The 12030-nt window shown below is 42.6% G+C and overlaps 2 protein-coding genes across 2 annotated transcripts in view; one reads left to right on the forward strand and one right to left on the reverse strand.

Moving 5' to 3' along the window:
- Nucleotides 1–7012, forward strand: part of PDIA3 (protein disulfide isomerase family A member 3) — a 23260-nt gene extending 16248 nt beyond the window's left edge. Inside the window, exons 5-13 of the mRNA XM_004709391.4 lie at nt 1689–1818; nt 1992–2108; nt 2601–2726; nt 3469–3651; nt 4487–4595; nt 5326–5454; nt 6041–6120; nt 6476–6533; nt 6738–7012. Of these exons, the coding sequence (XP_004709448.1) occupies nt 1689–1818; nt 1992–2108; nt 2601–2726; nt 3469–3651; nt 4487–4595; nt 5326–5454; nt 6041–6120; nt 6476–6533; nt 6738–6851 (1046 nt within the window). The 3' untranslated portion in view covers nt 6852–7012. The remainder of the gene's footprint in view (nt 1–1688; nt 1819–1991; nt 2109–2600; nt 2727–3468; nt 3652–4486; nt 4596–5325; nt 5455–6040; nt 6121–6475; nt 6534–6737) is intronic.
- Nucleotides 7013–8324: 1312 nt separating this feature from the next.
- The window catches only part of ELL3 (elongation factor for RNA polymerase II 3), a 15001-nt gene continuing 11295 nt past the window's right edge, over nt 8325–12030 (reverse strand). Inside the window, exons 2-11 of the mRNA XM_030884508.2 lie at nt 11863–11898; nt 11402–11514; nt 11099–11300; nt 10929–11008; nt 10713–10788; nt 10378–10552; nt 10256–10298; nt 9720–9891; nt 8999–9043; nt 8325–8914 (exon numbers count right to left, since the gene is read on the reverse strand). Of these exons, the coding sequence (XP_030740368.1) occupies nt 8786–8914; nt 8999–9043; nt 9720–9891; nt 10256–10298; nt 10378–10552; nt 10713–10788; nt 10929–11008; nt 11099–11300; nt 11402–11514; nt 11863–11898 (1071 nt within the window). The 3' untranslated portion in view covers nt 8325–8785. The remainder of the gene's footprint in view (nt 8915–8998; nt 9044–9719; nt 9892–10255; nt 10299–10377; nt 10553–10712; nt 10789–10928; nt 11009–11098; nt 11301–11401; nt 11515–11862; nt 11899–12030) is intronic.

Genomic DNA, 12030 nt, shown 5'->3' on the forward strand with positions numbered 1-12030 from the left:
TTGTTTTCTCTTCCAGATTGTTCATCCAGCCTATCTTATTTAGACAGACCTGCGGAGATAACATGCACAAAAACATGACAGAGCAAACCCAAGCAACAAAAGAAAACAAGGCAACCACAAAAAGCCATTGACCAAAAAAAAACCACAACAACAACAACAAAGAAAAGCTTGTAGTTAGCTCAAGGACTGTTTGTTGGCCTTTAGGAGTGTTTTCCGGTCGAGTCTTTTGGGGACCCAAACCCTGGCTCCAAAGTCTATTTTTGGTATTCCCTGGGGACTTCATTGCTCCGTTCCCCTTGCTATTCTGTTGCACCCCCTTAGTGTTTTGCCTCGGTGTGGTGGGACCCAATCAGGCGCAATTCCCACACTGTGTCTCCAGTGTTGTCCCCTGTATGGCTATGGGTCAGTGAGGGATGTCGTGTCTCATAGTGGGGCCGGCCATATGGTCTTCTCTGTGGATTGGCTGCTCTGGGTGGGAATATCGTCATCAAGGCTTGGTGGGCCAGGATATGCTCCACTCTCTCTTCCTCCCCCTTCATTTGCTCCCCTGTGCTCTGATCAGACATATCCCTCTCCCTGAGCTGCAGCTTTAGTACTGTCCTCTGAAATAAATTCTTCTGGGGGATGTCTTAGTGTTCTTATAGGTAGGTCTGCATGTTTAATTTCAGTGAAAGGATTAGAATAAGAGTCACCTCAACTTAATTCGACCACTTCTTAAATTCTGAGATTAAACTCATGATAGAGTAAGACTGAAATAGGACCGGTTTCAAAGTGAGAGGAAAAAAATACTAATAAGTAATAAACCTATTTTCATGAAATTGGGAATTAAAAAATTTTAAATCAGATTGCTAGAATTTGCCTAAATTTTTACAGTAATCATTGCTTTCTCAGGAGTTTAGTGTATTTAATTTTATCCTTAAAATAGCATTATAAGACTCTCACTCACTCAATCTCCCGCACTCTCTCACTCTCACTCACTCTCTCACTCTCACTCACTCACTGATTCACTCTCTCTCACTCACTGACTCACTCACTCTCAAAAAAGAAAAAAAATAGCATTATAAGCTAACTAAACATATTCTACATCCTAGGGGGTTTTATAAGTAATGTTTCTGTGTTTATTGATCTGATAGATAATTGTTATACTGAAACTAACCGGCAATAGAAGATTGTTTTCTTTTTCATTTAAATTTGACTAAAAGCCACTTCTTACCATTTAAAGTCTACTAATTCTGTATATTTTACAAGAGGTTAACTTTAAGCAGGCATTTATTAATTATGTTTTAGGCCCCTTTTGTAGATTCTGGGGTTGAAAAGAAAAGTACAACATGGAAAGAAATGCGTGGTAAAATGCATACAGTTCATAATATATTTTGACATTCTGCCTTATTTAATTCTTCTGGCATCTGAAATAGTTTCTAAAACTCTTAGAGGTTAAACTGTTTGTCTAAGAAATTTTCCTTGGATTTCCCAAAAGTGTTTATTTAAAGAATAAGAGGAAGTATTCTCATCCTAAATATTTTGTCAGAGAACTTAGGCAGAGTCATATTAAAGTCCTTTAGACCCAGTCTTTTACTTATGCTTTGCTTAGCCATGATTGAAGGCTTAGAAAAATCGAAGAATTTGAAAGCTTTGAATATGTGTCTGAACTTAATGGTTTTTCCTTATGCTTGATATTTTCTATATAGGTTTTTTTGATAATTTATTCAGTGAAGCTCACTCTGAATTCCTAAAAGCAGCCAGCAATTTGAGGGACAACTACCGATTTGCACATACCAATGTTGAGGCTCTGGTGAACAAATATGATAATAATGGAGAGTAAGTAACTGAGATGTATTTTTATTATTTCGCTTTTTTTTGCAGTATTCAATGGAAGTGGTCTACAAGACTGTTTTACTCTTCGTTCATCTGATAGTTGTTTGTAAATAAATTTTGGGAGAGGGCTAGTTTTTCTGATAGTTGTTTGCTGAGACTCTTTTTTTTCCCTTAAGGGGAATTACTTTGTTTCGTCCTTCACATTTGACTAACAAGTTTGAGGATAGAACTGTGGCGTATATAGAACAGAAAATGACCACTGGCAAGATTAAAAAATTTATCCAGGAAAACATGTGAGTACCTCTTTATACCCTGTCTAGAATTTCTTGGCTTCGTTTTCATTTGCTTACCTCAGTTATTAAGCAGAGCGATGTTTTGGTGTAAATAATTTTATTCAGGGATTGTGACCAGCTGGTAGTGTATATTAAAACAGTAAAGCGTGGGTACTAGAATGCCTTTGTGCTACTGTATGTAGATAGTATATTGCTTAGTAACCCACAGCCAACAATTCTGGCTCATCTCAACCCTCTATAGGGTTTCCAAGACTGTACATCTTTAGGGCGCCTCATCTTTCTCCCTCAGAGTGACTGATGGGTTTGAACTGCTGACTTTGCAGTTGGCAGCCCAACACCTAACCCACAGTGACACCAGGGCTCTTTTTATAGTGCTTAATATTGATCCTAAATGTTAAAACTTCTTTATATGTGCTATCAATCAATTACTTTGATAATTCCACAGTATAACTATAAACCATCTAAATTTGATCATGGATTATTTCATTTCAGTTTTGGGATCTGCCCTCACATGACAGAAGATAATAAAGATTTGATACAGGGCAAGGACTTACTTGTGGCTTACTATGATGTGGACTATGAAAAGAATACTAAAGGTTCCAACTACTGGAGAAACAGGTATAATTTACATGATTATTTTAAAAAAATAATGATTTTCAAAATTTTATTGGGGGCTCTTATAACAGTCCATACATCCATTGTGTCAAGCACATTTGTACATATGTTGCCATCATCCTTTTCAAAACATTTCCTACTTGAGCCCTTGGTATCAACTCCTCTTTTCTTCCCTCCCTCCCCCACCATCCCTCCCTCATGAACCCTTGATAATTTATACATTATTATTTTTTTCATATCTCACCAACCACTGTCTCCCTCCACCTATAAGAAACAGAGTGTTTTCCCTTTGTAAACACGTTTACTCTGTGTGTAAACAGCTCTATCAGAGTGTTTTTTTTTACCAAGTGTTATGTGAGACCAAATAAGCATAGGAAGAGTTGACTCTCCAAAACTACACTTGAATTCATAAAGCCAAATAGGTTGGGCATGTCATTGCCTTGTTTTATTTTCAGGTCAGATAGTAGTATGACTTCGGTAAATAGGTTTCACAGTTAATGCAATATCGCAGGATTTATTGGGAATGGAGCATTGGATTGATTTACCATTTTAGCAATTAAATGAGTTGAGCCATTGGAGTATCATAATCTGGTGTCAGTGCCCAAGAACACAAGTTTAGACTGAGTAAAGAGAGCTGCCTGCTTTGTAGAGGTTAGTCTTCGTTTCACCCCTCGGGTTCTTTGGTATCCAAAGCGTTTTAGCACCTTTTTATAATCTTGGCACAAATACTGCTTGCTTCCAACAGAGTGATGATGGTGGCAAAGAAATTCCTGGATGCTGGACACAAACTCAACTTTGCTGTGGCTAGCCGTAAAACGTTCAGCCATGAACTTTCTGATTTTGGCTTGGAAAGCACTGCTGGAGAGACCCCTGTTGTTGCCATCAGAACTGCTAAAGGAGAGAAGTTTGTCATGCAGGAGGAGTTCTCGTGAGTTGCAAATTACTTAGGTTTGAGATTTCGATTCTTCAGAGAGACTGTTAGAACCTTCTACACGGCTGAGGATTTCCAAAGAGCACTGGAATGTAAAGATCGATCTTTTAGTCAAGACCTGTTAATTTTAGGAACTTCAAAGCCTGTGCTCTTTAATGAGTTTCTGACAGCTAACGAAAGGATCTCATCTTGCAATTCTTGATTGTTTCTGACCCATCATTAGAAGTAGCAGATAGAGAATATTAGCTTTTAGAAGCTCGTGTAATTTCAGACCACCACACCCCCCTCCCATCCCTACAGAAGGAAAACCATAGTATAAAGGTATTAGTGTCAGTAAATAGAAGGAAGGAGAGATATTAAGACCATAGAGAGAGATGTTTTACTCAACTTCTGCAACATCAAGGGGGATCAAGGCAGAAATGGAAATCTTCCTTGTGAGTCAGTCAGGAAAAGAAAATAGTTGATCAGGCACATTCTCCAGAGCAAGAGATTCTTACCTTCCATTTTCTTCTGATTGTTTCTCCCCATTAACATAAGATCGCTGCCCCCTAAATTTCTTATCTCGTATTTTGAGTTGCTGTTGTCAATTTGATCTCATCATTCCCTACCTTTCTAATCTACAAAGAATATACTAGCAATAGAGGTGATTTATTTATTGGTCAGTAGATCTGGTCAAGAGCCTTCCCTCTGAATCCCAACTTCCTATCTGTCTTGAAATTGAAGCTAAACTCTGTAAAAATATTTTAAGGTACTGCTTTTAATCTCACTTTTAATTCACCTCTCCATTGTGAAAATAAATGAACAAAGCTGATCCTTATCTTTCCATCTATAGGCGTGACGGCAAGGCTCTTGAAAGATTCCTGCAGGATTACTTTGATGGCAACTTGAAAAAATACTTGAAGTCTGAGCCTGTCCCAGAAAGCAACGACGGGCCGGTGAAGGTGAAGTGCTCACAGCGTCATCACACCTACGAGTGGCTACACCTTATTTCTTTATTCCCTAACAGTGCTGAGTCTAAACTCGTGCTTCCCACCGCCCCTCGGCGGAGCTGGGATGATTTAAGGATGCTGCAAACACAGATATCTACGTTTTATCCTAGATTATGGGCTGTAGTTCAAAAGTTTTTAATTGCAAAAGGGGCGCTGAGTAATTTTCTTTTTCTTCCCCTGAAAAGTGGGTAGTAGGTCATAAGTTTGGGAACCTGTGGTCTAAATGATGACCTTATTAACTATCTTTTTTGTTGTTTGTTAAATCTTGTCACCTCCCTGAGTCATAAAGAAATGTTGGCAAGCCTCATAATATTTAATAGGTGTATAAAACCTTCATAGGATTTTATGTGTGAGTTAAATTACCCTTTGGGGTAGGACAAGCTAACCCTAAAAATTAGAGGTTAAAAGATGGTTATGAGATTATTTTAAAGAAAAATTGTGCAGCACTTATATTTTCTATGACTTACTAAGGCATAGCTAGATGTTTAACAGACATGAAAGTGAATTAGTTTCGGGGGAATGCCAACATTTTATATGTAGTCTTTGGATGGGAGTGGATTTCTATGACTTATTTTCAGTAGCAGCATGACAAATTTGAGACGGATTAGGCCGAGAGATAAATAAGCTCATGAATTTACCTTCAGGATGCCTTACCAACTAGAGAATCTTCTGTGTTTTCTAGGTAGTGGTAGCAGAGAATTTTGATGAAATCGTAAACAATGAAGGTAAAGATGTGCTGATTGAATTTTATGCCCCTTGGTGTGGCCACTGTAAAAATCTGGAGCCTAAGTATAAAGAACTGGGAGAAAAGGTGAGTGAACCCTAGTCATCTTTTAACCCTGTTCTGAAGACTAGGATCCCTGGTGGTATAGTGGTTCTGCTGTGTGCTGCTCACTGAAGGGTCAGCAGTTCACCACCAGCCATCCCCCAGGGAGACAAGGTTTTCTCCTCCTGTAAAGAGTTAGAGTCTTGGAAACTCACAGGGACAGTTGCACACCCTGTTCTGTTGGGTTGCTGTAAGTTAGAATTGACTGGATGTCAGTGAGTTTGGCCTGTGTGAGTATTCTGAAGATTAAATGTAGAAGTTAATCTCAATTCAGTACATCCAGGGGGTTCTGAATTTTGGTATATGAATCCATTATTCAATTTAAAACATCCAGTTTAACGTTTATAATTTCTTATTCGCACTGAGTCAATTTAGAGATGGCAGAATGTAGAGTCTTAATTGTAGGAGCCAAGAGCTATTTTACATCCTGATGTGATTACCTTATTTTAATGTAAATGACATGTTATTAGGACCCCTTGCATGTTAATGTCTGGTGTGCTATATGTGAAAATATGGTAAAGGGCCCTTGGTCACTGAAAATTTGATATTTAAAGATCTGTTTTATTAACAGCTCAGCAAAGACCCAAATATTATCATAGCTAAGATGGATGCTACAGCCAATGATGTGCCTTCTCCATATGAAGTCAGAGGGTAAGTAGATTAAAAACTGAGTAGGCCGTTTAGGCATTAGGCAGGGAAAAAGTAAACTACCAAGAAACAATTTCTTTACTGCTCATGGTTCTGGAGGTTTTCATACTCCAATTAATGATAAAACTGCTAATACTTTTTGCAGTGTAGCCAACAACTTTGTGAGCTCTCTATTCCTGAGTTTTGGGGGGTATCATTTAGCCATTAATGGAGGTGTAGCACTTGATAAGAAATCATGAATGCAAAAAAAAAGAAAGAAATCATGAATGCTAGCTTATTCCCATAAGCACTTTTCCAGGAAATATATGTCAGAATTACTTTAGAAACTGAAGTTAATGAACTCTTTTTCTCTCCCTAGTTTCCCTACCATCTACTTCTCTCCAGCTAACAAGAAGCTAAATCCAAAGAAATATGAGGTAAGTGCATTGTTCTATCTCTCTATAAATATATATACAAACTCTGACATAATGGAGTTTTTCGGTTGAGTTTATTTACTGGGAATTGTTTCAATATATATTGTCATTATTGAGTATTTATAAACTCAAAAGTCTTCCAAGTGGGGGAGGAAATCCAAGGTTCTAGAAAATACACACTTTTCAGAGAAATCTTTCTGTTTTCAGGGTGGCCGTGAATTAAATGATTTTATTAGCTACCTACAGCGAGAGGCTACAAACCCCCCTGTAATTCAAGAAGAAAAACCCAAGAAGAAGAAGAAGGCACAGGAGGACCTCTAAAGCAGCAGCCAAGCCTAATAATTTGTAAAAGGACTCTTCACCAGAGATGGGAAAACCTATGGGGAGGACTGGGACCCACGTGGGGATTATTCTGAAAGGACAGAATGGCTGTAATCTGAATCCTGTTCATTTTTCTCTAAACTGTTCTTAGCTGCACTGTTTATGGAAACACCAGGACCAGTTTGTTTGTGGTTGGGGGGAAATTATTTGTGGGGGGGGATTGGGGGGATTAAGTTGGGGGTTGTTTTCTAATTTTTTTTTTTACATGTGAAACCGTAACAATAAATGAGCCCCCTTTAAACTGCCTTTTTCCATGGGCTAAAGACCCAAAAGTTCTCTTGCCCAACACTGTCCAGATTTTCTACAGTGATCGAAGTATTCTGCCATCTGCTCTGTCCAATACATGCAGCTATTGAGCATTTGAAATGTGGTTGGGAACATTTTACATTTTTATCAATTTACATCTAAATAGCCATATGTAAGGCTAGTGTCTACCATATTGGTCAGTGATGCTCTAGACCAGTAGTTCTCAACCTTCCTAATGCTGCGACCCTTTCATACAGCTCCTCATGTTGTGGTAACCCTCCCTCCCTCCCCCCAACCATAAAATTATTTTCGTTGCTACTTCATCACTGTAATTTTGCTACTGTTATGAATCGGGCGACCCCAAAGGGGTGGTGGCCCACAGGTTGAGAACCGCTGCTCTAGACCAAATAATTGGACTCAAAGCTGTCACCTGTGATTACAAGTTTGTCTTCTCTTTCTACCCTTAAGTATTTATTGCCCAAGCCTCTGGCCTAATGATTACAACAGGTGAGAGACTTCTTGTTGGCTCTTTCTGGCCCTGCCCATGCCCAAAGGATAGGTTGCTATTTATCCTTTTGGTGCAGCTGAGCTTACTGCATGTTTATACCTCCCAAGGGCTGTTGCCTGCCTCTAAATGCCCTGCATATGGGTGTGGCATCAGGCTGAGGTTCCATCTAAAATATTCTCAAAATTGCTGACATTACTGGGTGCCTCTGTCTTCCCCCAAAGCCTCGGGTGTGGCCATAACTTTCCCTCTCCAATAGAACCAGGAAAGACAGTAACATCCACTTTCTTCAACATAGACTTATATACCTTTTTTTGTGTGTTTGTGTGAGTAAAGCCAAATCCTATCAAATTTTTCAGTCATTAGATAATTGCAGATAGGAGAGCCCTAATTGTAGGTGGTGGTTCATTATAAGATGGATTTGGTAGGGCCTTTATAGGAAAAACATACCAATATCATTCATAGTGCTTTGAGAAGGTGCCTATACCATAATCCTGGAGGTTCTATTACACAAGTCTTAAATGGGATTTGGCCCCCTAGAAAGCCCCCAAGTGGTTCAAATAATATAGCCAGGCATAAGAACCACAACCTAGAAGGATTTAAAAAGAGCATGTAAACTTGTATAAAGGACACAGAAGCACTCAGTTTTACAGGCATGTTTGTAAAAAAAATTTTACTTTGGGTACATGCTAATAACCAAGCCCTTTCCCTTCAATGAGATAGTGCCCATTACATTCAGCTGTGGTACAAGGTCCTTTAGCTTGTTACTAGTAGCTGCCATCGACGTTTCCTTAGGAAGACCACCAGGCCAAATTCACTTTGTCTGAAATCCCGAAGGTACCTTGTCCTGGTGATGGTGTCATTTCTCAGGATGTGAGTTTGATTGGACTCAAACTAAACATGAAGAAGCCAATTATCTGACACTTCTGGGCACAGCTGTGAGTCTTGGCACTTTGCCTAACCCTAAAAATTAAAATGTGGCGACAATAAAAAATCAACCCTCAAGCACCTAGAGCAGCTCTGCTACGTGCCAACTCCGGCGGTCAACAACAAGAAAAGCAGGCAGTTGCACTCTACTAAGTTCATGGCTGCTTTGTTCCTTCATATCTCCTTGGGCAGAGGATCAGGAGCCCATGGACGGCTTTAGCTGCCCGTTCTTTTCTTCAAACTCGAGGATGAGACCTTTGATATGGGATAATTTCTGGTGCAGGTATTCACAGCGATGTTTGTCTTCTCTGTAACCTGGGTACCGCTGCCAAGAAAAAGCATCCATGTCAAAAAAATAAAAGTCATCATTTTTACCTTTTCTTGCTACCTCCCCCAGGCCTTGTCTTACCTTCCTGAACTTCTTATATTCCTTGACTATCTTGACTTCCAACATCTGAAACAAAGAAAATGCCAGTTCAACACGGAAACATAACCTCCGGTTCACTTGAGAGAACTCATTTCCCTTCTCATTCTCTACTATGCGACACAGACATTCTCAAAATTGCACGCGGTTGTTGCCTTGCGAACTCCCTGAAGAAACCGGTTACTAAACAGCTAAACCAAACTCATTGAGATCCAGTCAATTCTAACTCAGAGTGACCCTATTTAGGGTTTCCAAGGATGTAAATCTTTTTGAGAGCAGATTGCCTTATTTCGCCTTCCAAGGGGGGGCTGGTGGACTTGACCTGCCAATATCAACATCGGGGCTAGCAGTCCAATGCTTAATCCATAGCACTACTAAGGCTCCTTCTAGGCAGGTATGGAGTTAGGTCCATACTAGACTTCTCACCTTCCATGTGGAAGACCCAGGTTCTATTCCCAGACAGTACTTCATAAGTACAGCCACCACCATCTATCAGTGGAAGCTTCTATGTATGCTATCGTGCCGAACAGATTTCCACAGCTAACAGACAAGAAAAGTATGCCAATCTACTGAGAAATGGGCCAGGAAAAAGCTCTGTAGAACTTCCCGTTCTGTACAGAGTCACTAAGAGTTGGCAGACCAACCCGATGGCAGCTGACGGCAGTGATGGCCAGTAGAGCTGAAAGCTGCCTACCCCAATCTTTACCTTGTGTTCTGGAGTACCTCGCTGAACCCTCTTGATTTCAGCTCCCAACTCTATGAACCTTTGGCTTGCAGCTCCAACTTGAGCGTGTAGGACGCGATATTCAGCATAATCTGCCTCAAAGTCCTGTTCATAAGCATGTTGCTGTTCTGCACTGTGGATGGTCCTATATTGCCTGCCAAAAAAAACACAGAAACTTGTGTTTTTGAGACTCAGTAAGTCTCTGAGTCTCACTTAGATAATTCCAGATAGGAGAGTCACTGAGACTCAGTGCATAGGCCTTGGTAGAGCTGCCCTTCTGGGTTTCTAAGACTAATGTTTTATAAGCGTGGAAAGGGTGGTTTTGAACTACTGACCTAATGGTTCACTCAATGTGTAACAACCACTAGGTCACTAAGGGCTGCAATTAAATTGCCTGCCAGGGCCAGAGAATGACCCTTAAGTTCAGTGTTCCCCCAGGGAGTTTAATCTTAATGTAAGGGGAGGAGAGCTAGAGCCGTATGCACAAGGACTGAGGAAACTGGAAATGGTAGACTCACAGGAGGTAATCCGGTACCTCTTCTGGGCTTGGTGATTCAGAGTCTAGGAAGGAAGCAGAAGACCCAAAGGTGGTTTTAGCTTCGTGTTCCATCAAAGTTTGACCCCTCTTTCCTTAACTCACCTGCTTGAGCTGTGGGACTGTCCTCCAGCCTGGGGCCCAGGTCTTCATTTTCTTGTTCCCATTCTTCCTCTTGTAGGTCCTGACCTGGGAGCCCTTGGAGTGGACTTTGAGCTAGAGGCAGAGCTCTGAGCCTCTTTTCTTCTGGTTCTGTAGTGGCTGTAGATGATGGGCGTTTCTGTTGGGGAAAATATTTATCACACAGCCTGTATCCTATTCTGCCCTTCCTCTCAACCGTAACCTCCCATATAATGCGTTCCCAGAGCTACAAAATGAAGGCTTTTATCCAGGGTTTTTAAATCCAGGGTTCTCTGAAAAGTCCTGCTATTACAACTTACCTTGTCCAGATGTTTCTGGCTGGCAGAGGAAGGCAGTCTCTGATCAGGATCTCTGTTTGGAAGATGAGTCTGGTTCCTAGGATTTGCAAAGAAAGAGGGAAAAGCCCTGGGTGGGGGTGGGGCTGGCTCTCTCATTACAGCATTTTAGGGTGGAGAATTGGAAAGGTAGACAATACCAGGGCCTCTATAGAGTTACCCCACCCTGCCCCCAAGTACCTCACTTCCCACTGTGCCATGTGTTCCCTGGAGGATCCTGGGAGTGACTGTCCTTGGTTGCTTGCCAGGTGATCTGGCACCTGGCGGGGAAAGTGGTAGAGGCACTTGGCTTGCTGAGCATCAGGCTTTGCCCCACCTTATCCCCAACTTCTTGCAGTTTCTGGCCTTACCTCTTCTAGTGCCACCTGTGGCTGTGACACGGGGTCTTCTTCAGAATCATCTCCAGTGTTCTGCCAAGTGCCTGGATCTCTGGCTGCTTCAGTCAGGATGTGCCTCTGAACTAGGGATGGGGCTGGGATAGAATCCATGGCTGCCCAAATGGTGAGGCGTTCCCTGAGTGGGCCCAGGCAGTGGAGGCGGTCAGGCCCCGATCTAGAAAAGGGCGGTGGAAAAAAACGGGAGGGTGGAGGGCTTTCCAACCCTTATCTCCCCAAACCGCCTCCACGCATCCCAACCCAAACACCTTTTTTTACCTGCCCAACCTTTGGGACACAAGATCCAGGCCACCACCAAGACTCTCCTGGCCGCACTGGGACACTATGAAGGAGAAGACGCAAGACCAGCCAGGACCTGGGAGCCTTAGGTACTGGGGGTGGGGGGCAGGATGGAAGGAGACAGTAAGCCCCATGAAGTCCGTCCCTCCCCCATCTGCCTACACCACTTCACCCCCAGCCAGCCCAGAACAGAAGACGCGTCCCACGGGGCTCGTTAGCACGCCAGGTGCAGCTGGGCCCGAGTTCCCCCAGGAGACTCAGACGGCACAGGCTCCCCAACCACATCCTCCTGGGGCCGCCAGCCCCGAAGCCCCTCCGTTCTCGGAACTGCCTCGGACCGTGACTGCTTCCATCCGCTGGGCCCGGGCCCGGACTGCCTCTGCCCGAGCCTCCATCAGTGGTCCCCTCACCTCCCGCCCCCACCGCGGGCGCGCACTCACCCCGCGGCTGCCCTGGAAGGCGATCAGCGGCCGCACCTGCGGGGAACACACGGACACGCGCTGAGCTCCAGTGAAGACTCGACGTCGGGGCTCGGGAGCACCTGCCCTTCAGGGTGCGCTTGGCGAGGCTGGCGCCTGCGGATGCCACCCCCCTCCCGAGTCCCTGTG

Source organism: Echinops telfairi, unplaced genomic scaffold (genome assembly GCF_000313985.2).
Source record: "Echinops telfairi isolate 266 unplaced genomic scaffold, ASM31398v2 ScPeMD7_8;HRSCAF=38, whole genome shotgun sequence".
NCBI classification, from domain to species: Eukaryota; Metazoa; Chordata; class Mammalia; order Afrosoricida; family Tenrecidae; genus Echinops; species Echinops telfairi.